The sequence below is a fragment of the Giraffa tippelskirchi genome, chromosome 3, assembly GCF_054371585.1.
Source record: "Giraffa tippelskirchi isolate mGirTip1 chromosome 3, T2T-mGirTip1v1.2.pri, whole genome shotgun sequence".
Classification (NCBI taxonomy): domain Eukaryota; kingdom Metazoa; phylum Chordata; class Mammalia; order Artiodactyla; family Giraffidae; genus Giraffa; species Giraffa tippelskirchi.
In genome coordinates, this window is record NC_137277.1 from 45,375,135 (window position 1) to 45,402,318 (window position 27,184).

The 27,184-nt window shown below is 38.9% G+C and overlaps 1 protein-coding gene across 5 annotated transcripts in view; it reads right to left on the minus strand.

Moving 5' to 3' along the window:
- Positions 1-27,184, minus strand: part of MYO1D (myosin ID) — a 357,962-nt gene that overhangs the window by 182,659 nt on the left and 148,119 nt on the right. For all 5 annotated transcript variants that reach the window (XM_081579798.1, XM_081579799.1, XM_081579802.1 and 2 more), the window contains 2 exons: positions 15,895-16,061; positions 6,519-6,726 (listed from right to left, as the gene is read on the minus strand). In XM_081579798.1, the coding sequence (XP_081435924.1) occupies positions 6,519-6,726; positions 15,895-16,061 (375 nt within the window). The remainder of the gene's footprint in view (positions 1-6,518; positions 6,727-15,894; positions 16,062-27,184) is intronic.

A 27,184-nucleotide genomic window follows, 5' to 3' on the forward strand; every position in this document is an offset into this window, starting at 1 on the left:
CAAACTATACATTAGGTTGTAGGAATGTGTAGGAATTATTGTTAACTTTATATAGTATTATAATAGTATACTAAAATCCTTATCTGGTACTGGTTGCTGCTGCTGCTAAGTCGCTTCAGTCGTGTCCGACTCTGTGCGATCCCATAGACGGCAGTCCACCAGGCTCCGCCGTCCCTAGGATTCTCCAGGCAAGAATACTGGAGTGGGTTGCCATTTCCTTCTCCAGTGCATGAAAGGGAAAAGTGAAAGTGAAGTCGCTCAGTGTACTGGTATGTAAGGACAAAATGATAACATAACTTAGATTTCCTTTTAAAAACACCAGACCAAAAACACATAAAAACATGTGGTGAATACTAGATAAAATAAGAGTAGTAAAAGACTGATCCTTGTTCAAGCTAAGAGATGGGGACACTACTCTTTCTACTTTTGTGAATATTTGCTATTTTTCAAAATAAAAATATCAAAGAGAAAAACAAAATACACCTTTTATCAAGCTACATTAAAAAAGTGGCTGCTCACTAGACCCTCCAAATGCAATAAATTCCAGAAATGAGAAATAGTATGTTTAACATTCCATCATCAAAATTCAGTAAAACTAAAAATTAATTAATTCCAGATATCCTGGAACGTGAAGTCAAGTGGGCCTTAGGAACCATCACTACGAACAAAGCTAGTGGAGGTGATGGAATTCCAGTTGAGCTATTTCAAATCCTGAAAGATGATGCTGTGAAAGTGCTGCACTCAATATGCCAGCAAATTTGGAAAACTCAGCAATGGCCATGGGACTGGAAAAGGTCAGTTTTCATTCCATGCCCTAAGAAGGGCAATGCCAAAGAATGCTCAAACTACCACACAATTGCACTCATTTCACACGCTAGCAAAGTAATGCTCAAAATTCCCCAAGCCAGGCTTCAGCAATACATGAACCGTGAACTTCCAGATGTTCAAGCTGGATTTAGAAAAGGCAGAGGAACAAATTGCCAACATCCGCTGGGTCATCAAAAAAGCAAGAGAGTTCCAGAAAAACATCTATTTCTGCTTTATTGACTATGCCAAAGCCTTTGACTGTGTGGATCACAATAAACTGTGGAAAATTCTGAAAGAGATGGGAATACCAGACCACCTGACCTGCCGCTTGAGAAACCTGTATGCAGGTCAGGAAGCAACAGTTCGAACTGGACATGGAACAACAGACTGCTTCCAAATAGGAAAAGGAGTACGTCAAGGCTGGATATTGTCACCCTGCTTATTTAACTTATATGCAGAGTACATCATGAGAAATGCTGGGCTGGATGAAGCACAAGCTGGAATCAAGAAATATCAATAACCTCAGATATGCAGATGACACCACCCTTATGGCAGAAAGTGAAGAAGAACTAAAGAGCCTCTTGATGAAGGTGAAAGAGGAGAGTGAAAAAGTTGGCTTAAAGCTCAACATTCAAAAAACTAAGATCTTGGCATCTGGTCCCAACTTCATGGCAAATAGATGGGGAAACAGTGGAAACAGTGGCTGACTTTATTTTTCTGGGCTCCAAAATCATTGCAGATGGTGACTGCAGCCATGAAATTAAAAGACGCTTATTCCTTGGAAGGAAAGTCACGACCAGCCTAGACAGCATATTAAAAAGCAGAGACATTACTTTGCCAACAAAGGTCCATCTAGTCAAGGCTATGGTTTTTCCAGTAGTCGTGTATGGATGTGAGAGTTGAACTGTAAAGAAAGCTAAGCACTGCAGAATTGATGCTTTTGAATTATGGTGCTGGAGAAGACTCTTGAGAGTCCCTTGGATTGCAAGGAGATCCAACCAGTCCATCCTAAAGGAGATCAGTCCTGGGTGTTCACTGGAAGGGCTGATGTTGAAGCTGAAACTCCAATACTTTGGCCACCTGATGCAAAGAGCTGACTCATTTGAAAAGACCCTGATGCTGGGAAAGATTGAGGGCAGGAGGAGAAGGGGATGACAGAGGATGAGATGGTTGGACAGCATCACCGATTCAATGGACATGAGTTTGGGTAAATTCCGGGAGTTGGTGATGGACAGGGGGGCCTGGCGTGCCGTGGTTTATGGGGACGCCAAGAGTCGGACACGACTGAGCGACTGAACTGAACTGAAAAATTAACAAAAAAGTCAGAAAATGAAAAAAAATACACTCAAAACATTTAGCACCTGGAAATGATTTAAAAAAATTTTTTTAAATAACACTTTTTTGGGGAAATAGGAAATCTAGATATATAATAATGCACGAAATCCTGTAGTTATAGTAAAAGTGGTTCTCAGAATAAATTCCATAGTCCATTATTAATAACTGTGAAAGAATAAAATGCATGAAATGTCCAACTCCAGAACTGGGAGGAAGAGAATCTCCTGCTTGCTTCTTTTTATATTCCAAAAAAAGAGGAAATGATGAAAATAAAAACTAAAATCAGTAAATTAGAAACAGGAAAATGGCGGTACTAACAAGAGAGCTGGTTCCTGAAAATGCATGACTAACTAAACTTGATAAAGAATAAAGAGTGAGTACCAGTCAAATACACAAAATGAGTGATCTGAGGGAATGATGAAAAAACAAAGGAAATGAAAAGAAACATAAGAGACAAGTTTGTTCAACTCTGTTGAATTAAATTTGAGAAACTGAATGATTTTCTAAGAAAATATAAATCCAAAACTGACCCAAAACAAACCAATTCTTATAAGGAACTACAAGAAAACACTGCTGATCTATTGATAAAAGAACCCTATATGTTGTACAATATTTACACAGTATCAGTTTGCTAGTGGAAAACCAAATTTATTATTTTAAAATAAAAAAGAAAAGGGTCATTCACTACCCTACAATTCCATCTAGAACTCCACTTTAAAATTAGAAACAATCACATACCATTTTAGCCTACATTTTGAGTATTTTATTTCACAGCTTGAGGTCTTTTCCTTCTTTCTTGACATACCATCATCCCTTTTTCTCTTTCACTCTTTTCCATACTTTCTCCTCCACTCATTCCTTTGTTCTCCTCTATACTGCCTTTGTAGTGTAGTAGTGAAAGTCACTCAGTTGTGTCCGACTCTTTGCGACCCCATGGACTATAGAGTCCATGGAATTCTCCAGGCCAGAATACTGGAGTGGGTAGCCGTTCCCTTCTCCAGGGCACCTTCCCAACTCCGGGAACGAACCCAGGTCTCCCGCATTGCAGGCAGATTCCTTACCAGCTGAGCCACAAGGGAAGCCCATACTGTCTTTGAGATTGCATCAGTTTTGCTATGATCTCATAATCAAACCACAACCATCCTCTAATTAGGAAGCTACCAGATGAGCAAAACTAAAATTCTGAGAGACAAGATTCAATGGAATGCTACTCAGCCATAAAAAAAGAACGAAATAATGCCATTTTCAACAACATGGATGAACATAGAGGTTGTCACACTGAGTGAAGTTACTCAAACAAAGACAAATCTATGACATTGCTTATTGTTGTTGTTTAGTTGCTAAGTTGTGTCCAACTCTTTGCAACCCATGGACTGCAGCCTGCCAGTCTCCTCTATCCCAGGCAAGAATACTGGAGTGGGTTGCCATTTCCTTTCTCCAGGGGATCTTCCCGATCCAGGGATTGAACCCGTGTCTCCTGCATTGCAGGTGGGTTCTTCACTGCTCAGCCATCAGGGAAACCTGACATTGCTTATATGGGGAATCTAAATAAAAATGGTATAAACTTATCTACAAGACAGAAACAAAGTCACAGATGTAGAAAACAAACTTATGGTTACCAGAAGATGGGGAGGGAAGGATAAACTTGGAAATTGGATTGACATATACACACTACTATATATAAAACAGACAACTAGTAATGACCTATTGTATAGCACAGGGAACTCTTTGAGAGTGATAGGGTTATTACTAATATTTATAACAGACAACAGTCATCAACCAGGAAGTTTCCAATCAAACTGAGAGGCATGGTCATCCTGGTTTAGAGTCAAAGCCTGAATCTGGTAAATCTCTTAGTTAGATATAAAGAAGAAACATAAAGTGTCAGATCTGTGACAACAAAACATCCCCCGGATAAGCACTGAAGATCAAAAGCAAGGATCTGGATATATACAGAACAGATGTGGGAAAATAACTTACTATGGCAGACAAAAAATAGAGATTCAACTTGCAAATTTACAAGCTGTCTTAAGAAAGATAACAGAACGGAGTAAAGGCAATATTACAAAAAAAAAAACAAACAACAGAAGAAAACTGTTTTAAGATGAAACAGAATTTTAAGATTCTACTCCAAAAGTTTTTTTCTGAGTTCTAGGCAAAATAAATGAACGAGACCAACACTTAGAAACATCTTGGCAATTGGGAGGGAAGGAAAACTTTTATAATTTGCACATGATGTAATCTTTTACCCAGAAAAATGAATAGAATCAAGAAATATGAATCAAGAAAGGCTTCATTCTGGATACACATAAACCAACATAAGCCAAATCCAATGGACATAGGAGCCTGTATGGCTACAGACCATGGGGTCGCAAAGTGTTGGACACAATTTAGTGACTGAGCATGCAAGCACATGCATGCAAGCCAATACTATTTCTCTATACCAACACTGCCATGTAGAAAATCTAATAAAAACATAATAATAAAATCACAACAGCTACACAAATAATAAAGTATCTAGGAATTAACCATGAATTCATAAGGTCTCAAGTCTAAAAGTCAATAAAATGATGTAAATAAGCCTATTCTATACTCTTAAGATGATTTGATATTATAAAAATGTTAATCCTTTCCAATTAATCTATAAATTCAATGCAACCCTAATAAACAGTATTGTTGAATTTCATGAACTCAATAAACACACGTTAAAATTCATATTACAGAATAAAGGTCTATGTATACAATAATCAACCTCGACAAAGAGGAGTAGGAAAAAAAAGAGGACAGAAGATGGATTTATCATATACTAAGACATACGACAATAAAAACTGTGTGCCATTTAGGGTAACGAGAGGCAGATATAAAAATGGAATCACACAGAGGGCTCAGAAACAGAATACATGTAATATATATGTATATATAAAAACTTCATACACAATAAAAATGGCACCACAAATTAATAGAAAAGAATAGATTATTTAGGAGATGACACTGAGAAAACTTGCTCATCATATAGAAGAAAGTGAAACTGGATTCCTTTAGAGAACCACATATACAGGTGGATTTTGAATGGATTAAAGACCTAAATGTGAAAGGTAAAATTATACAGTTCATCGAAGAAAACACAGGATAGTACCTTTGTGACCTGGAGACAAGGAAAGCCCTCTTAAACGAAATTCCAAAACACAAAGGATAAGGCAAAAAAAGTTGAAGATTTTTAATGATGTCAAAATTAAGGATTCTCTTCAACAAAGCATTAGAAAGTTCAATAGAACCCCTATAGTAGGAGAATATATTTATAATGTCTGAAGTGAAAGAGAGACTAATGTCTAAAACAGTCCAGGAATTTTTGCTCATCAACAAACAATGATACTAACTCCAGAAGAAAAGTGGATAAAGATATGAATGGGCAGTTTACCGGAAACCCCCAAAAGCAAACAAGCATTTAATTAGATGCTCAAGTTTAATGGTAATCAGAGAAAGAGGAAATATAATAAAACAGCGTGATCTCATTATACTTAATAGTCTGGCAAAATTTAGGTACCTGGATGATACTGAAACTGATGTGGGCACATAGTAACCTCTACATACAAACTGGTGATGTGAAAACTGGCAGGCATCCTGGAGAGGAGCAGCCAGGTCTACATATACCCAACGACCCAGCCACCCTTCCCTTGATGGATACTCCATTCTCACAGAGGGAGATGATTTCTTTTTGTATGCACGTATCAGTTTTTACATTAAAACGTTTCATACAGAAGGTATGGAAATGGGTAAGGGGGATAAAAAGAAATATCTGAGTGAGCAAATGAAATGAAAAGGGACCCTGCATAGATCAGTGATGACAGGTACCATGATCTTAGGAGCAGTGCTAAGTCAGCACTACACACTTCAGTCAAAGGCTGGTGGTGGGTCATGATGGGTGAGACAGCTGGTTTCAAACAAGTTGGTCAAGCTTTTGAATGACAAGACAGAAAAAAGTCCTCTATGCAGTTAAAATGAGGGTAATGATTCAATTAACCACGAGACAAAAATCAGACTGCTTCAGACATCTCTCTGATTCTGAATATCAAGACAAAATATCTTTGGTGTTTGGAGGATAAACTTGATTCTTGTTGTTGTGTACTAGAGAAACCAAGACAACATTGTAAAGCAATTATCTTCCAATTAAAAATAAATGTAAAAAGATATTAAAAAAAATTGAACTCACACAAGTAAGTTTTCCATGTGCAAAGGCAACAGAAAATACTCTAAGACAGGCATAGATGCAAAAAAATACATCACTGTGAACATTTCTTGAATCAAAGAAAGCATTCAACTCATTTTTAAGAACATAAAATCAAAGCCTTATCCTCATATAGAAAATGTAAGGTTACCTTTTGTAGAAAGAGGACAATCCTTACAAGCATCTGAGCACGGAGCTCTTCCAAGGTAAACAATGTTCGGGGTGTTCGAATGAAAATTTTGGTCTTCCCATAAGCCACATCGTCCTGAAAGCCACAGTATTCCACCAATTTCTTGACAGCCTCTTTGTCTGAGGGGAGGTCATGGTTGGGCCAGGTGAATTCAGAGATCATTTTGTACCTGGATTGGGGGGAAAAAAAAACAAAACCAGGACATGGATTAAGGGAGAAAAACCATGTGGTATCAATAGATGCAGAAAAGCTATTCAATAAAATTCATGCTTCACAGAAAGGGAAAAAAAAACTTCTTAGCAAACTCAGAATAGAGATGAATTTCATTAGCCTCATAAGAGACACAGAAAAAGGCTTCAATAAAATACAATACTCCTTTAGGATAATAACTCTTACTAAACCAGGGTTAGAAGGGTATTCCTTAATTTAATAAAAGCTATTTGCCAAAAACTTAACAGCAAATATTATTTGTAACATGGCAACCTTGGAAGCATTCTCTTTGCAAACAGAAACAAGACAAGGATGCCTCTATCATGGGTTTTTGAAAACATTACTTAAGAACAACATGACTCATTTCAAAGGAAATCAACCAGATCTTCAGATAAACTATCATCAGTAAAAAAAAAACTAAGCCGTGTTTTACACATAAGGTTAATACACAAAAATCATTTGCAATTCTACATACAAGTAGCCACCAGTTCCTCAATATGTGGGCCACACACCAGCTTCTTGGTGATGGTGATTGTGAGCAAGACAGAAGTCAAAGTTTCAGCCTTGCATAACCTAATCTCACAAGCAACATTCCATCACTTTTGCCATATTCCATTCTGCTAGAAGCAATTCAAGAGGGCCAGCCCACTCTCCTGGAAAAAGGAGTATGAGGGGCATGAATACCAGGAAGCGGAGATCATTGGGACCAGCTTGGAAGGCTGCATAACACAGTGCTTTCCCCCTACCCTTGGTGCAAAGTTGTTTACATGGAGTCAAATTTAGTATGTTTTTCACACATTGCATCTGAATTTTAAGTCTTAGTGAGAAAGGTTCTCCTCACACTTAGGTTACAGGGTAATTCACTTAGGGGTTCTTCTAGGACTTGTATGTTTCCATTTTTTTACATTTGGAGCTCTGATTCATTTGTAACTTATCTTGGTATATGGAATGGATCCAACTTTACTTCTGAAAAAAGTCTATCTCCAACATTATTTACTAAAAGGTCGGTCTTTCTCCCTTTAAGTTAATATGCCATTTTATCATATGCTAAATTTTCATATGTACTTTAATTCATTTCTAGGCTTTTTGGTCTGTTTCACTGCTCCTATTGGTACCCCAAGGTTTTAATTACAGATGTTATATTTTAATATCCAGTGGTCTTCCTCTTTCTTTTCCTTTTAAAGGTCTTTCTAGATATTCTTGGATGTTTATTTTTCTATATGAACTTTAGAATCAATTTGCATAGGGAAAAACGATCACAAAACAAACAAATCCTTGTGGGTATTTTTGGGGGTTCCCACACATTAAATTTGGCTATGATGTCCAGTTGTCCCACCCAAGAACCAGGGATTGGTTCAAGTCTACTTTTGCGCCTTCCAGGAATCTTCGTATTTTCCTCCTAGGGATTTACCCATTTCTGGTTAAGATAAGATATCTAAGGGGCATCTGATTCCTCCTTCTTGATATTTCTCTCTTTTCCTAGTTTCTATCTCAGCTTCTGGGGCAGCATGCTCTTCCTGGATTCCTTCTGTCTCTGGATATTTCTTCTCAATCTTATTTTCTGGCTACTGTTTTTCACTACTGGACCTCCAAATGTTGGAATGCCCCAGGGCTCATATCAAGCCCTCTTCTCTCTATGTACAGCCTCCCACATCACCTCATCTATTCCATCCACTTCATTTTTCAACTCAAGCAATTATTATCCCAAGCCCAGTTCTCAATTCTGAATTTCACACTCACATATCCAGTGCCTACATAGAGCTTAATGCATTTTAAATTCTTCTTTCAGTCCTTCCAACTGCAAAGTCATTGGTTACCAAAGCCAGAATCCTGGGAATCATATTTGATTCCTGCTCTTCTCTACCATTCCTTCTCATTCATCATTGAGTCTATTGATTTCACCTCCAAAATATATTTAAAATTCAACTACTCTCATCTTCACCGCCACAATCCTAAGAGAAGCCACCATCAAGTTTACTACCACAGACTCCTAAACTGTTTTCTATTTCCTCTTCAATCCATTCTGCATATTCAGCAGTCAGGGCAGTATTCCCAAAAGCCTCACAACATTTCTATCTTTTACTGCTCTCCTGTTTTCATTGCTCTGCTCCAATAACCTTGGCCTTCTTCAGGGTCTTGGTGTTGTGGTTGCCTCTTCCTTGCTTTGAGGCTTTGTGTATGCTGTTCCCAATGCCTGGAATACTTTTTTTTTTTTTAATGGAAATCCTGATTTTTTTAAAAAATGTGTTTATCTATTTGGCTGCGTGAAGTCTTAGTTGGGACATGCAGGATCTTCCATTTTAGTTGCAACATTTGAAATATTTAGTTGCAGCATGCAAACTGTTTGCTGCACCATGTGGGATCCAATTCCCTAACCAGGGATTGAACCCGAGTCCCCTGCAATGGGAATGTACAGCCATTGGGCCACCAGGGAAGTCCCCTGGAATGCTTTTTTTAAAAAGCTACTCTTTGAAAGGTGGAGACTTATCTTCTAGTCTTTTTTTATTTTCCTTCATCAACCATCATCCCCATCATTCCTAAAACAATCAGTTGCGGTTCTGTTCCTCCCACCATTCATCTCAGTTTGTAATCATATTGATTTGTGGGTCTGTCTGTTGAATGCCTATCTACAGGTACCACAAAGGAGGAGATTTTGTTTCGTTCCTCACTATATGCCACGTGCCTATCATGTTGTCTGCCATACAGTGAGGAGAGAGATATCTGCTGAATAAAAGAATGGAAGAAAATACATTTAAAAGTCTAGTCACTTGCCAGATACAGACAGAAACCGAAGAGATCTGATATAAAGAGAGAGGTAACGTTTTGTAATATCACATGAAAAAAGGAAATAAAATTCAAAAACTTGCAAATTTGTTATGAAACTAGAATAAGGGTCAACAGGAAGTAATGGTGTGTGTTGAAAGTTTTAGGCATTCTGCAGGAACTAAAAGAAATCATACTGCCACAGTGTTCAGCTAACACATCAGGGTAACGGTGCCCTTCCTCTCTTCCCCATGGTCAAGGGCACAACCCCAGTTCTCCAGCATCCTGAACTTGCAAATTAAAAAGCTGAACTCATCTGCTTTCTGACAACTAATTTTTAACCTCCCTGGAAGACTTTAGCGGCTTTTAAGGTTATCAGTATCTTTAAAATCCTTCTCTCTCTCCTTTGATAAAAGAATCAAAGTGACAAGTAGAAGTCTAGGCTCAAAGCTAGCTTACAAAAGAAATCTGCAGAATCTAAAAACACAAACTCACTGTGGAAATGTTACTTTTTCTCCCACCAAGACTGAAAACATTTGTCCAGTGTCCTACACACTTTTCATCCTACCCCATACAGCACTGTTAATTAGTTCAATCAGTATATGTAAATATTATTTTTATACGAAAACACATACTTTTCCCTGTCTTGTTAATTAACATTTCTATCCTTCCCATAAACAGCACAAGTCTTTACTTCTCTATATTCCTCATTCCCATTTTAATTTTTGTTGCAAATGATTACTACCGATATCCTTCCCGCCCCCTGCCCCATTATAATGGAAACCACTTGTGTAGATTTCACAAGAAGTTTTATTGACTTATTTGTTCAATGTTGCTTTTTTGCATTCCACATTTCCCTCCTGCATTTATATTCCTTTTTGCTAAAGTACACCCTTTCGAAGATTTTTCAGAGAAGTCTAGGGATAGTAAACTTTCTGAACTTATATATGACAGGAAATTTAATTTGTTTTTATTTTGCCCACACTCTTTTTTTTTTTTTGGCTGTGCTGGGTCTTCACTGTTGCATGTGGGTTTCCTCCAGCTGCAGTGAGTGGGGTCTCCTCTCTAGTTGCAGTGCTTGGGCTTCTCACTGTGCTGGCTCCTCTTATTGTGGTGCGCAGGCTTAGTTGCCTCACAGCATATGAAATCTTCCCAAACGTGGGATGGAACCTGTGTCCTTTGCATTGGCAGACAGGTTCTTTACCACTGGATCACCAGGGAAGTTCCCTACCCACACTCTTGAATGATAACTTGGCACGGAATAAAATTCTAAGTGTAAACTTCACTCCCCTTCACAGTGAAGATACTGCTCCTTTGCCTGTTTATACTGAATGTTGGTAATGAGAAGTCTGATGACAGTATGAGTCTCATTTCCTCATAGGTAGTTTGCCTTTCTTCTTGGGAGCTCTAAGCATTTTTCACTATGCCTAGCCTTCTGAAAGAGAACATAACTTAAGTTGATTTAAAAAATTCAAGTTTTACGCTTGGTGTATTCTTTCAGTCTGACCCCTGGACTCTTCTTTCCTTCTGGTGCTCCTGCTAAATGGCTTTTGGCCCTCCTGGATCAAACTTACACTTGCTGTGACCTTTCTTTAGAACGTTCCATCTCTTTTTCTCTGTGATGAGGTCTGGGAGAAGCTTTCAGCTTGATCTTCTAGCTCACTAACTCATTTAAAAGAAGTTTAGTTTGAAAAAAGAAATTTAATTATGGTAAATTTTATGTATAGTAAAATGCACACATTTAAATACACAATTCAGTAAGTTTTGAAAAATGTGTACACTCATGAAACTGACATGTCAATCAAGATGAAGATCATCTACATAATCACAAAGAGCTCCCCCATTACCTTTCCCCTTTCCAGCCAACTCTCAACCGAGAGCAAAGCACTCCTCTGATTTTTATCTGTTCATGAGCTTCATATAAATGGCAGCATAAAGTATGTACTCTCTGGTGACTCCTTTTCACATAATGTTTTATTCATCCATGCTGTTGTATTATCAGCTGTTCACTATCTCTCTCTCTTTTTTTTTTTTGGCCACACTGCATGGCATGTGGGATCTTAGTTCCCTGACCAGGGATTGAACCCACGCCCCCTGCCTTGGAAGAGTAGAGTCTTAACCACTGAACCACCAGGGAAGTCTCTGTTCATTCTCTTTAATGCTGACTTGTAACCATTGTATGATGACACTATAAATTGCTGACTCATTCTATTGATGGACAATTCACTCCAATTGTGCTTAAGTTGGTTTTCATTTTCCAAATCCCTAATTGGTTCGTTTTAATAATGACTTGTTCTTGTTTCGAACTTCATACTCCTACTTTAGGACCAAAATTCTCTCCTTTATCTCTTGGAGAATTTGAAACAGGCTTTTTCCAAGGTCTTCTACTCCTTGCTCTAGTTCCTTGGGGGTGAGGTTTTTCATTTGTTGAGCTTATTGGTTCTTTCTCATGGGTCTGGTCTTTCTCAGATGTTTGATTGTTATCTCATCTCCTACCCTAGAATCCTTCTTCCTACATGTATGTCTTGGCCTTTGTTGGCCTCTTGTAAAGTGGCTACTCTTGCTTCCTGAATCTTGGCCAATATACCTATGATGTCTCCCTTGCAGTTGCTCAGGTAGTTATTTGTCCTGGTCATTACGGCAACCTCTCAGTGCTACAGCTGGGGTAAATGCCAGACTGTAGCTGAGATGTCTCCTGAATGCCAGCTGAAGCCTCAAAAGGCAGTCTTTCCTTAAAACTGTGACCTTAGCATACTTCTGGGTCTATAGACAAGAAGACCCAGAAGTATGCTAAGGTCACGTCTTTAAGGCTCTAAAGATTCACATCTTTAAGGCTCACTGAGCACCCCTCTTTTGATTCCATAGTGTGGCTGTGCATTTACCTGACTTTAAATACACATATTTTATATCACTGGGGGATGTTCTGGAGTGGGAATGGAGATTTAAGATTGTACTCCTAAGACTATCATATTTGAAATTCATAGGTTCTTTTTAACCTTTTCTATTTTTACATGAGTATTAGAAAACATAATCCAATCCTTGTAGCATGTCTTCTATGCCAAAAAAACACACCAAGCATCTTGAGTTGAAAGTAAAATCAGTACAGAAACAGACTAAAAGTGAGTAAGGATATGTACTTGCAAAATTCCTTGTCCCCTCCAAATCAAGCTTGCTTATTCTCTTACTTCAACTACTCTCCATGGCTTCCTCTTTGTCTCATGATATTTTTTGGTTAGATAAATATACATTTTAGATAAACAATTCTTTCAGTTCAGTCCCATCCTGTAGCTGCCCATTCCCACCCTGTCTTTCTAATACTTGACTTCTGCTGATCTTACATAGGTGACAACACAAAAACAAATACTACCATTGAGTACTTGCTAGAATTCTGAGTAATGACAAGGGATGAGTAATCTTCCTATTAACATCATTTGACCCTGAAATCAAGGCTCAGAATGAACACATTCCTACTCTACAGCCTCAATTAAAAAAAAAAAAAAAAAGAAAACAAATTTAAAGAACAGCATGATCTCAATAAAGAAAATGATCAGTTTTGAGCATGACTTTCTGATCAATAGAAAATTGTCTCATTTTTCTAGGCTATTCTGCTATAAAGTTTTATTCATTCCAAGAGTCTCCAATTAGCGTGAATCCCTTTCACTTCTGCACACAAGTACCTGAACACTGGTGGAGAACAAAAGCTGATGCTGGGGTTAGGGGGTCCTCACTATACACTTACAACCTCAAACCTCAAATGGGTGCTCAAGTCTTCCTGGTAGCAAAACCACTGGGAGAGAGTGGGAAAGCTCTCCTGCTCTCTAAAATGAGTATTTCTGTTTCCTCGTCAACCTCCTACACCACCTCTCTTGATCCTCACTCTCAGGCTCATGACCTTGCCTCATACTTTAAGAAGAAATAGAAGCAGTCACACAGGAACATATTCATTCGTGCCATCAGCCGGCCTTCGAGGCTTCCTGCCCTGGTATTCATATTCTCTGCCTTTCATCCTGTTGATGGGGAGAAGGATCCCTGCTCCCATCTAAAGCTGACCATCCTTCCATTTGTGCTGGGATTGCATTCCTTGCCCTCTCAAGGAGGTTATTATCACAGTTATCTCCCTCTCTTCTGCGTGGCTGGCTTCTCTCTCTGTTCTGAATCATCGCCACCTGCATTTTGAACATTTTCTAGAGTCTCCTTGACTTCACATTCCACTCTGGCTGCTGCTTCCATTTTTCTCTCTTCTCATTCACAACACACATCCTTGAGTTGTCCGTGGACATCCAACTCCTCACTTCACTTTCCCATCCTGCTCAAATGGGGCTCTGACCAGCTCTTTCTCCTCTGACTTCTGTGCTACCTGGTCTAACGGTTAAGCTCCTGCTTTTCTCTTACTGGATGGCATAGTAATATTTAATATAATTGTACTTTTCTTGTTGAAATGCCATCTTCTCTTGGCTTCCATGACCTAACCCTCTTCTGATATTTCTTCTCTCTCATAGGTCACTTCTTCTCTTCTCTTTGCTGGTTCTTTCATGTCAGACCACAGCCTAAATGTTCGCATGGGCCTTCTCTTCTTTTCTATCAAGTCCCAAGACTTTATATATAATCTATGTATCAATAACTCCAAACTTTCTATTGCCAGCCTGGAAGTCTTCACAGAACTCCAGATTTATATGTCTAGTAGACTATTTAGTATTTCTACCTAGGCATTTAGAAGCTGTTTCAAACCTAACACAGTCAAGAGACAAATCTTGATTCCATCTTTGCCCTAGTTCCACGTCCTCCTCTTCAAACTTCTCTTCCCCAGTCTTTCTTATCTCAGAAAATGGTACCGTGCTTATCCAGATGCTCAAGCCAAAATCTACATGTTATCCTTCATCCCTCTCTACTCCTCTCTCATTGAGTCAATCCATCAGCAAGTCTTGTCCACTTTCCCCTCAAACCTATCCTGAATCGGTCCACTACTCTTGGATCTACAATAATTCCTTGTTCAAGGCACTCTCATTGAGCCGCCTCTCCTGGATTCCTGCAATAGCATCGCTAAATGTCTCCTTGCTTCTATTCACACAGCAGCCACAGTGATCTCTTAAAACATCCATAAGATTGTGTGGCTCCCTGCATAAAATCCACCAGTGGTTTTCTACCACACTTGGCCAAAATCTAAACTGTTTAGTCTGGATGACAACATGCAACATGATCTGGCTCCTGTCCATCTCTCTGATCTCAGCCCACACCACTGCCCTGTCGCTCAGCATCCTCCAACCATGCTAGACGATGTTTGGTACCTAAAACACGACACTTATTTCTGCCAGAGAGACTTTTCTCCACTGTTTCCTCAGCTTCACCTGCTCTTTTTCTTTGACCTTTGTATGGCTGACTCCTTACATTCATTATTATCTACTTAGAGACTCCTCACCAACCAATATTGTATGTGTTTATTTATTCATTCATATTTTTGTGAAATCTGTAGTCTACAACATAGGAAATGTTGAATAAATATTTTAATACAAATGAAAAGATGGGATTTAAAACACTATTTTTAAGATCCCAGGTGTCAACTAGCATTATTGTTACCAATAATAAATAACAATAGCAATGACACCTTATATTGAGTGATTACTATATGCCAGGTTCCCATTCTAGGTGTTTTATTTTATATATGTTATTTCATTTCACCCCCAGCAGCCTTACCAAGTAATTACTATTATTATTCCCATTTAAAAAATTAATTTTCTCCATTCTACACATAGGAAACGGAGGCAACTGGAAAGTTATATGATTTTCCCAAGGTCAAAAATCCTGGTCAAAGCCAGGATTCAATCAGGTAGACTAATTTTAGGGCCTCTGTGATGATCTACTTAGTATCTTTTTATTATTATAGTTACTAATATCAGTAATGATAAGCAGCTTTAACTGAACATCTACTATGTGCCAGGCACCTAGCCTTTTCACTTTGGTTAATTCAATCCTCACAACAAAAGCCTTATAAGGTAGCGTTACTATACTCATTTTGCAAATGCAGAAACAAGGAAGTTAAATTTCTAGCTCCAGGTCATGCAACAAACATGTGGCATAGCCAGGATTCCAACCCAGCTGTGACTCTAAATCCTTGTTTTTTCCCCTATACTACACGCTTATATTTTCCCCATGAAGAATTCATTTTTTCCCCATGGTCCATAAACCACAAACTCAAGGGGTCTCCTGCCGATTCTAGGCAAGTCTTTCATATTTGCAGTTTCCTCAACTCTTCTGTTCATTCAACAAATATTTAGACCGCCTGATATGAGCTGATGCGTTGTTTAACTAGGGAGGACTCCAGAGGTCTCAGTGTGCTATTGGGTTTCTTTGTTTCATCTATTCTCACCTGTGAAGAAACTTCTCGTAGGTCTGGCGGAAGGCAAAGCCTGCCCGACGCACCCTCACATTTTCTAGGAGGCCAAGATACTCTACTTGATGCCGGCAGCGTTCATCATCAAAGATCTGTGGGGATTTCATGTCGTTGGGTTTGATGCAACGTACGTAATATGGTTCCTAGAAATAAACCGGCAAATGGTAAGCTTCACTGGAGAAAAATCTCAGACTAAAGTCACTAACATGAAAAGGAATGCATTTGAGTCAGTTCTAATGAGGTGGATGAACCTAGAGCCTATTATACAGAGTGAAGTAAGTCAGAAAGTGAAAAACAAATATCGTATATTAATGCATATATATGGAATCTAGAAAGATGGTACTGATGAAACTCTTTGCAGGGCAGCAGTGGAGACACAGACATAGAGAACAGACTTATGGACACAGTAGGGGAAGGAGAGGGTGGGATGAATCGAGAGAGTAGCATGGAAACATACACATTACCATGTGTAAAATAGACAGCCAGTGGGAATTTGCTGTATGATGCAGGGAGCTCAAACCTCGTGCTCTGTGACAACCTAGAGGGGTGGGATGGGGTGGGAGGTGAGAGGGAGGTTCAAGAGGGAGGGGACATGGGTAAACCTATGGCTGATTCATGCTGATGTATGGCAGAAACCAACACAATAGTGTAAAGCAATTATCCTCCAATTAAAAATAATAATTTTTTTTAAAAAACACACTATGACTAACATGTAATTAGTGTTAACTGTGTCAAATTAAGCTTTGTGACTCTTATTTTTCAGGCACAGACTTGTGAAAAATTCTTCCTTTCCCTTCAATGTAAGCTTGGAAGTTCTCAGGCATTCAGCTACATTTTTGTATTATTGTATTTTAGGATTCATCAGGAAGAGTAGAAGTGGAATAAAACTAGCATGTAAGTAATTGAGACAAGTAAACATCGAGTTTTTATGTATTTACAGAAACATGATTAAAAGTAACAGAAAGAGTAATTTAATAGAAAGAGTCAAAAGCTATGATAAAGATGCACTGCAATGAAGAATATAAAATACTAGGCACAGCTCTGGCACATATAAGTGCTTGATTCAGCTTTGAATCATTTCAGTCCTTCAAACTGGAATAGTTTCTTTGGAATATCAGTGTTTTTAGATGCTTAAATGGAGCAAAAGAAATCTAGACAAAGATTATATACAAAAATGGGCCTCCAATTTCTTCTATAAATAGTTCTGCAAATATAATGTTTGGAACAAGATAAAAGTTAATCAGATATACAAGAAGCCAAGATAACATGAATTAGAAATAGCAAAACAATATACAAAATAAAAAGATCTGCAGGGGTCCAGATGTTGGGATTAGCAGATAGAAATATTAAAACAACTATATTTAGCACGTTCAAGATGACAAAAGGCAATATTAAGAATGTTTTGAAGAACCAGAACTATAAAAAAGAACCAAACCAAATAGAAGACCAAGGACTTAAAGATTCAATAGTAGAAATTAAGAACTCAGTGGACCAGTAGAAGAGTAGATTGGAAATAGTTCAAGAAAAAAATAGTAAACTAGAAGGAAAGTGAGAAGAATTTCCCAGAATGGATCATGGAGAGACAAAAAAGACAGAAAATAAAGAAGAGCGGTTAAGAGGCATAGAAGACATACAGTGAGATGCTTTAATTAACTGGAGTCCTAAGGAGAGGAGACAAAAGGGACAGAAGCAATATTTGAAGAGCTAATAGTCAAGGACTTTGCAAAACTGATGAAAATCAATCAAGCTGTAATAAACTGAAGAAATGCTACAAACTGTAAGCAAGATTAAAAAAAATGTTTACACCTAGGCACATCAGTAAAACTTCTGAAAACCAAAGAAGAGCAGCCAGAAGAAAAAAGACTTATTACCTAAAGGAGCAACAAACAGACTAATAGCTGACTTCTCAAAAGAAACTATGAAATATGGAAGACACATGAATATTATGCTTGAAATGCTGACAGGCTGCCAATGCAGAATTTTACACCCTAGCAAAACTATTCTTCAAGAAGGAAAACACATAAACTATTTCCAGGTAAACAAAAACAGAGAATTTGTCAGCATCAGGCCTCATATACAACAGGATAAAATTCAAACAGAAGAAAAATGGCCCAAGATGAAGGTCAAAAAAAGAAGGGATAAATGAGGAAATCTAAACAGATATTAACAGTATTTAGCAGTAATAGTGGTGATGGTGATGTCATCATCTTATTGACTTAAAATTATATATGTACATATTATATATATTTACATATATACATAAATGAAATAAACATTTGCAAGTACATGACTAAAACAGCACATAAGTTGGGAGGAAGACAAATGGAATTAAGATGTTTTGTGAACCTTGTATTGTCCAGGAAGGAGGTAAAAGCACCAACTAATTTAGATTTTTATAATCAATAATGACACTATAATAATTTGAGTAACCACTGAAACAGTATTATGGTATAAATCTTCCAAAATAATAAAGTAAATAAATGTAGTAATAAAACATCATTGTGATACTAGTGGTTGAGGGGTGGTACAAAGAAAGGATGCCTCCCTAGGCCTAAACATTCTGACTCAAAAGATTTACAGCCCACACTTGGCAGGAGTCTACTCAGAAGGACAAGAACATGGCTTGCCAGCAGGCAGTGTCAAGGTCATGTGGCAGCCCACACAGCAGTTAGTGATAACTTAGGCACAATGAGATGAGGTCCGTATCAGATACGTGTGGGAAGTGCCCTCGGTTTAAATGCCTCATGACCCATAGGATTCAATATCTTTTATAGCAACTCTAAAGATACAGCTCCCAGGGTCCTTGAAAGCAACATACCTAATACATGAGTCACCACACTCAGGAAGCCAAAAGTATGACTTTCCCACCAGACATTTCTCATTTTCCCAGTACAGGTGCAATTTATCAATAGGGGTAATTTTTACCTTAAGTGATGTTACCTAGTAATATAGTTGATATACATTGTGCGAGGTTTAACAGGGGAACAGAGCTAGAAATTTAACTGAGGTTATCAAACAGAAGGAGTAGAATTTTGCTTACTTTTCACCCACAGTAATCAATCAAAAAGGTTAGAAAGGGAAGAAAAAGTAATGGAGAAAAGACAAAGAGAAAGCACTCACTGCGGCAACTGCTAAGTCGCGTCAGTCGTGTCCGACTCTGTGAGACCCCATAGACAGCAGCCCACCAGGCCTCCCCCGTCCCTGGGATTCTCCAGGCAAGAACACTGGGGTGGGTTGCCATTTCCTTCTCCAATGCATGAAAGTGAAAAGTGAAAGAGAAGTCGCTCAGTCCTGTCCAACTCTTAGCGACGCCATGGACTGCAGCCTACCAGGCTTCTCTGTCCATGGGGTTTTCCAGGCAACAGTACTGGAGTGGGTCGCCAGTGCCTTCTCCAGAAAGCACTTAGGAGATGGTCAATTTGTATACAACATACAATAGCTATGTTAACAGCAAATGAAATAAATGATTTATTCAAAAGACAAAGATGGTCAGAATGGATAAAAAGCCAAAACTAACTCTCTATGCTATTTATGAGCGTCATACCTGAAGCATAAAGTCATGGAAAGACTGAAAGTTTTAAGGATAAACCATGCAAACCCTAGTCAAAAGAAGTTCAGTTCAGTCGCTCAGTCGTGTCCGACTCTTTGCGACCCCATGAATTGCAGCACGCCAGGCCTCTCTGTCCATCACCAACTCCCGGAGTCTACCCAAACCCATGTCCATCAAGTCGGTGATGCCATCCAACCATACCATCCTCTGTCGTCCCCTTCTCCTCCCGTCCCCAATCCTACCCAGTATCAGGGTCTTTTCCAATGAGTCAACCCTTCGCATGAGGTGGCCAAAGTATTGGAGTTTCAGCTTCAACATCAGACCTTCCAATGAACACCCAGGATTGATCTCCTTTAGGATGGATTGATTGGATCTCCTTGCAGTCCAAGGGACTCTCAAGAGTCTTCTCCAACACCACAGTTCAAAAGCATCAATTCTTCGGCGCTCAGCTTTCTTCACCATCCAACTCTCACAACCATACATGACCACTGGAAAAACCATAGCCTTGACTAGACGGACTTTTGTTGGCAAAGTAATGTCTCTGCTTTTAAATATGCTATCTAGGTTGGCCATAACCTTCCTTCCAAGGAGTAAGCGTCTTTTAATTTCATGGCTGCAGTCACCATCAGCAGTGATTCTGGAGCCCAAAAAAATAAAGTCTGACACTGTTTCCCCATCTATTTCCCGTGAAGTGATGGGACCAGATGCCATGATCTTAGTTTTCTGAACGTTGAGCTTTAAGCCAACTTTTTCACTCTCCTCTTTCACCTTCATCAAGAGGCTCTTTAGTTCTTCTTCACTTTCTGCCATAAGGGTGGTGTCATCCGCATATCTGAGGTTATTGATATTTCTCCTGGCAATCTTGATTCCAGCTTGTGTTTCTTCCAGCCCAGCGTTTCTCATAATGTACTCTGCATGTAAGTTAAATAAGCAGGGTGACAATATACAGCCTTGACGTACTCCTTTTCCTATTTGGAATCAGTCTGTTGTTCCATGTCCAGTTCTAACTGTTGCTTCCTGACCTGCATACAGATTTCTCAAGAGACAGGTCAGATGGTCTGGTATTCCCATCTCTTTCAGAATTTTCCACAGTTTATTGTGATCCACACAGTCAAAGGCTTTGGCATAGTCAATAAAGCAGAAATAGATGTTTTTCTGGAACTCTCTTGCTTTTTCGATGATCCAGCGGATATTGGCAATTTGATCTCTGGTTCCCGTGCCTTTTCTAAAACCAGCTTGAACATCTGGAAGTTCACGGTTGACGTATTGCTGAAGCCTGGCTTGGAGAATTTTGAGCATTACTTTACTAGCATGTGAGATGAGTGCAATTGTGCGGTAGTTTGAGCATTCTTTGGCATTGCCTTTCTTTGGGATTGGAACGAAAACTGACCTCTTCCAGTCCTGTGGCCACTGCTGGTTTTAACTATTTTATTCCTGCAAAACTGACTTTAAGGCAAAAATCAATATAGAAATAAAGATTTCATAGTGATAAATGACTCAAATGCTAGGAAGATTTAATAGTTCTAACTTGAATAAAACTCAGCAGTGGCCACAGGACTGGAAGAGGTCAGTCTTCGTTCCAATCCCAAAGAAAGGCAATGCCAAAGAATGCTCAAACTACCGCACAATTGCACTCATCTCACATGCTAGTAAAGTAATGCTCAAAATTCTCCAAGCCAGGCTTCAGCAATACGTCAACCGTGAACTTCCAGATGTTCAAGCTGGTTTTAGAAAAGGCACGGGAACCAGAGATCAAATTGCCAATATCCGCTGGATCATCGAAAAAGCAAGAGAGTTCCAGAAAAACATCTATTTCTGCTTTATTGACTATGCCAAAGCCTTTGACTGTGTGGATCACAATAAACTGTGGAAAATTCTGAAAGAGATGGGAATACCAGACCATCTGACCTGTCTCTTGAGAAATCTGTATGCAGGTCAGGAAGCAACAGTTAGAACTGGACATGGAACAACAGACTGATTCCAAATAGGAAAAGGAGTACGTCAAGGCTGTATATTGTCACCCTGCTTATTTAACTTACATGCAGAGTACATTATGAGAAACGCTGGGCTGGAAGAAACACAAGCTGGAATCAAGATTGCCAGGAGAAATATCAATAACCTCAGATATGCGGATGACACCACCCTTATGGCAGAAAGTGAAGAAGAACTAAAGAGCCTCTTGATGAAGGTGAAAGAGGAGAGTGAAAAAGTTGGCTTAAAGCTCAACGTTCAGAAAACTAAGATCATGGCATCTGGTCCCATCACTTCACGGGAAATAGATGGGGAAACAGTGGAAACAGTGTCAGACTTTATTTTTTTGGGCTCCAGAATCACTGCTGATGGTGACTGCAGCCATGAAATTAAAAGACGCTTACTCCTTGGAAGGAAGGTTATGGCCAACCTAGATAGCATATTTAAAAGCAGAGACATTACTTTGCCAACAAAAGTCCGTCTAGTCAAGGCTATGGTTTTTCCAGTGGTCATGTATGGTTGTGAGAGTTGGATGGTGAAGAAAGCTGAGCGCCGAAGAATTGATGCTTTTGAACTGTGGTGTTGGAGAAGACTCTTGAGAGTCCCTTGGACTGCAAGGAGATCCAATCAATCCATCCTAAAGGAGATCAATCCTGGGTGTTCATTGGAAGGTCTGATGTTGAAGCTGAAACTCCAATACTTTGGCCACCTCATGCGAAGGGTTGACTCATTGGAAAAGACCCTGATGCTGGGTAGGAATGGGGGCAGGAGGAGAAGGGGACGACAGAGGATGGTATGGTTGGATGGCATCACCGACTCGATGGACATGGGTTTGGGTAGACTCCGGGAGTTGGTGATGGACAGAGAGGCCTGGCGTGCTGCGATTCATGGGGTCGCAAAGAGTCGGACACGACTGAGCGACTGAACTGGACTGAACTTGAATAAACTTAATAAATTCACAAAATATTTAAAGCAAAAATGTAAGGCATAATAAGAAGTAGACAAATTCAGAATTACAGTAGGTTTTATCACATTTCAGCACTGACAAAACAAAGTAATTGTAAGAATGCAGAAACACTGGACAATAATATGACGAGCACACTTGACCTAACGACTGTGTATAGACTATTAAGTGCAAATAATGGCACCCCACTCCAGTACTCTTGCCTGGAAAATCCCATGGACAGAGGAGCCTGGTAGGCTACAGTCCATGGGGTCGCTAAGAGTCGGACACGACTGAGCGACTTCACTTTCACTTTTCCCTTTCCCACACTGGAGAAGGAAATGGCAACCCACTCCAGTATTCTTGCCTGGAGAATCCCAGGGACGACGGAGCCTGGTGGGCTGCCGTCTACGGGGTCGCAAAGAGTCAGACACAACTGAAGTGACTTAGCAGCAGCAGCAATTCTAATATATAAAGAAAACTTACATTTCTAAGGGCTGAAATCACACAGAGTATATCCTCTGATCAAATGAGATTAAGTTCGAAATCAAGAGAAAGAAGATAATTAGAAAATCTTAAGATGATTGCAAATTAAGAAATACACTTCTAAATTATCCTTGGGTCAAAAAGAAAATTACAGTGTGAATTAGAAAATATTTTGAACTCAATAATTTATGCAATCATGTGGGCAAGGCAATCTTAGTATAAGGTATCATTTGAGTCATGTAAATAACTTTACTAAACAGAAACCAGTTGAATGGAATTTTACCAGTGTTGACTGATTATGCTCAGAAAGGGGTAACATTCACGCCCAACTAAGGGGTGGGGAATGCCCTTTCATCCTAGTTAGTAATATAAAAACCTTCAGATAAGGAATTCAGTGCAAATGCTTTCTCTATATTTCATCAGCATTCTGTTTCAATTTATAAATGCCGCCTCCTCTCTCCTTATAAATATCCAGACTGACTCAACCTCAGAAATCCTAAATTTGACAAATTCCAAGTGTCTTATTAAGGTTAAATCACAAAAGTTAATAGTGATATTATCATCTGGCACTTTTAAACCTTTTTGTCCCTATATTTCATGAGAAAAACATCCTTTGACAAAGTATGTGCTTGCTACATCACTTCAGTCGTGTCCGACTCTTTGAGACTCTATGGACTGTAGTCCACCAGGCTTCTCTGTCCATGGGATTCTCCAGGCAAGAATACTGGAGTGGGATGCCATTTCCTCCTCCAGGGGATCTTCCCGACCCAGGGATTGAACCTGCATCTCTTGCATCTCCTGTATTAGCAGGTGGATTCTTTACCACTAGCGCCACCTGGGAAGCCCTTGCCAAAGTATACCAATCAGTATATATATTAGCCAGAAGATACTGGATTTAGATATTCATTGATTTAGCCTGTGTTGAACAGTATCAAATAGAAGAACCAAAGGCAAATTAAAGTTCATTTCATAATTTACTGACCATCTGTTCAGAGTGCTTTATGAGGTATCAGTGAAAGTCGCTCAGACGTGTCCAACTCTTTGCGACCCCCTGGACTATACAGTCCATGGAATTCTCCAGGCCAGAATAGTGGAGTGGGTAATGGTTTTCTTTTCTGGGGGATCTTCCCTACCCAGGGATCAAACCCAGGTCTACTACAATGCAGGTGGATTCTTTACCAGCTGAGCCACCAGGGAAGCCCATGAGGTACCAAGAGAGTTATAAGATTAGTAGAAGTCATTCCTTAGATTCAAAAGACTTATAATCTAGGTGGCAAAGAGACATGTGTTTAAAAATACTGTGTGCTATAGTTAATAAAATTATATTGTGTATTTGAAAGTTGTTGAGAGTCTTAAAAATTCTTATCACAAGAAAAAAAAGTGTAACTATGTATGGTGATAGATGTTAACTAGACTTATTGTGGTGATTATTTTGCAAAATATACAAATATCAAGTCCTTACATTGTACACCTAAAACGGATAGCTATGTGTCACTTATATGTCAATAAAATACACAAATAATTAAAAATTTTTAAATAAAAAGAAACCACTGTGTGAATTCAAAAAAGCAGGAGTTAGGGACTTCCACTTCCAGTGATGAAGGACTAGGCAATTCCTATTAACCTTCCTGAGAAAGTCACTAGGAAAAAAGTGCTTTACAAAATTATGGGGGGATGGGAGAAATCTTCATTGCATGAAGAGCTAATAACATAGTCAAGATGAGACAAAGACTAAAGTCCAGGGGGATAAAGCTGGCCTTGAGGTTTCCTTTCATTTTCGAGGCAACTGTCTGCCGATCTACAGAGGCAGCCATGAGGCTCAGCACAGAAGCTGGCAGCCTTGAGGGGCTCGGGGGATGAAAGCTGGAGCCTGAGTCCACGGACGCAGGACTCCACTCTGGTCTGGAATCCTGAAGAGCTAAACTCAGGAGTTATAAGCTGAATGGGAAACAGGTTGGCGCTTCCAGGGAAGGCAGACAGCTCACTGCTGAGCCACTGTAGGTCCCGAAATTTGATTAAAGTGATTTCAGAATGTCAGAATTTGCCTGATACATCTTTTAAAACATAAACTTTCAACTTTTCTGTTAGGATTAGATGTCATTAATAAGTGGCAATGTGTCTGTTGTTGTTCAGTTGCTCAGTCGTGTCTGACTCTTTGGGACCCCATGGACTGCAGCACGCCAGGCCTCCCTGTCCTTCACCATCTCCCAGAGGCTGCTCAAACTCGTATCCATTGAGTCAGTGATGCCATCCAACCATCTCGTCCTCTGTCATCCCCTTCTCCTCCTGCCTTCAATCTTTCCCAGCATCAGGGGCTTTTCTAATGAGTCAGTTCTTCACATTAGGTACCCAAAATACTGGAGTTTCAGCTTCAGCATCAGTCCTTCTAATGAATATTCAGGATTGATTTCCCTTAGGATTGACTTGTTTGATCTCCTTATTGTCCAAGAGACTCTCAAGAGTCTTCTCCAACACCACAGCTCATAAGCATCAATTCTTTGGTGTTCAGCCTTCTTTATGGTCCAACTCTCAAAGCCATACACGATTACTGGAAAAACCATAGCTTTGACTATATGGACCTTTGTCGGCAAAGTAACGTCTCTGCTTTTTAATATGCTGTCTAGGTTTGTCACAGCTCTTCTTCCAAGGAGCAAGCGTCTTTTAATTTCATAGCTATAGTCACATTTGCAGTGATTCTGGAGCCCAAGAAAATAAAGTCTGTCACTGTTTCCCCATCTATTTGCCATAAAGTGATGGGACTGGATGCCATGATCTTAGTTTTCTGAATGTTGAGCTTTAAGCCAACTTGTTCACTGTCCTCATTTACCTCCATCAAGAGGCTCTTTAGTTCTTCACTTTCTGCCATAAGACTGGTGTTATCTGTGTATCTGAGGTTATTGATTTCTCCCAGCAATCTTGATTCCAGCTTGTGCTTAAGCCCGGCATTTCACATGATGTACCCTGCATATAAGTTAAATAAGCAGGGTGACAATATATAGCCTTGATGTGCTCTTTTCCCAATTTTGAACCAGTCTGTTGTCGCATGTCTGGTTCTAACTGTTGCTTCTTTACCTGCATACACGTTTCTCAGGAGGCAGGTGTTCCTCTCAGGAGGTCTGGTATTCCCATCTCTTTAAGAATTTTCCACAGTTTGTTGTGATCCACACAGTCAAAGGCTTTAGCGTAGTCAATGAAGTAGATGTTTTTCTGAAATTCTCTTGCTTTTTCTATGATCCAACGGATGTTGGCAATTTGAACTCTGGTTCCTCTGCCTTTTCTAATGTGTTTGTATTCCTTTTCTTTAATCTGATTTGACAATTTTGCTCTATTTACATTCACTGTAATTACTAATGTATTTGGATTTATCTCTAACATCTTAATTTGTCCCAGCTTTCCTATGTTATTCTGTCTCCTCTTTCCTATGTTTTTTAGGACTGATGAGTCTTTTCTCATTCTGGCTTCCCCTACCCCCAACTACCAGCTTGTAATTTAAAAACTCATTTCTATTCTTTTAATGACTACACTAGAAAATTTTACATATACTTATAACTCATGAGAGTTATAAACTAATCAATACATTTATCCTTTTCCTGAACAACCAAGGACCTTAAACACTTGAAATATAATCACCCACCCTTCCAGTTTATATGCTATTTAATTCTAACCTGCATTTTTAATCCAATATAATATAATTTTATAGAGGCAGTTGATTTATATGCATCCACACACATATTTACCAATTTCTTTGCTCTTCATTTTGCATTTCAGACTTTCATTCAGTAATCAGATATCCTCCTACCTGATATATATCCTTTAGAATTTCCTTTTTCTTTGCTTTTTATCTATTTTTTAAATTATAAAAATATGATAACACATTTATAGGAGACTTGGAAAATACAGAATAAAGTTACATATATATTTACATACATATGTATGGAAATATATTTACATACATATAGTTCCACTATATATTACAATTTTTTTAAGCAGATAAATTAAGATTTTCAGTTGGAATTTCAATATCAAACTCTCAGAAATTAATAGAATGAATGTACAGAGTAGTAGAAGAATATAGTAGACCTGAAAAGAATTATGAACCAATTTGACATAATTAAGATTTATACCATGGTTTTTCCAGTAGTCATGTATGGATGTGAGAATTGCACCATAAAGAAGGCTGAGCACCAAAGAATTGATGCCTTCGAATTGTGGTGTTGGAGAAGATTCTTGATAGTCCCTTGGACTACAAGAAGATCAAACCAGTCAATCCTAAAGGATATCAACCTACTGATGATTATTCATTGGAAGGACTGATG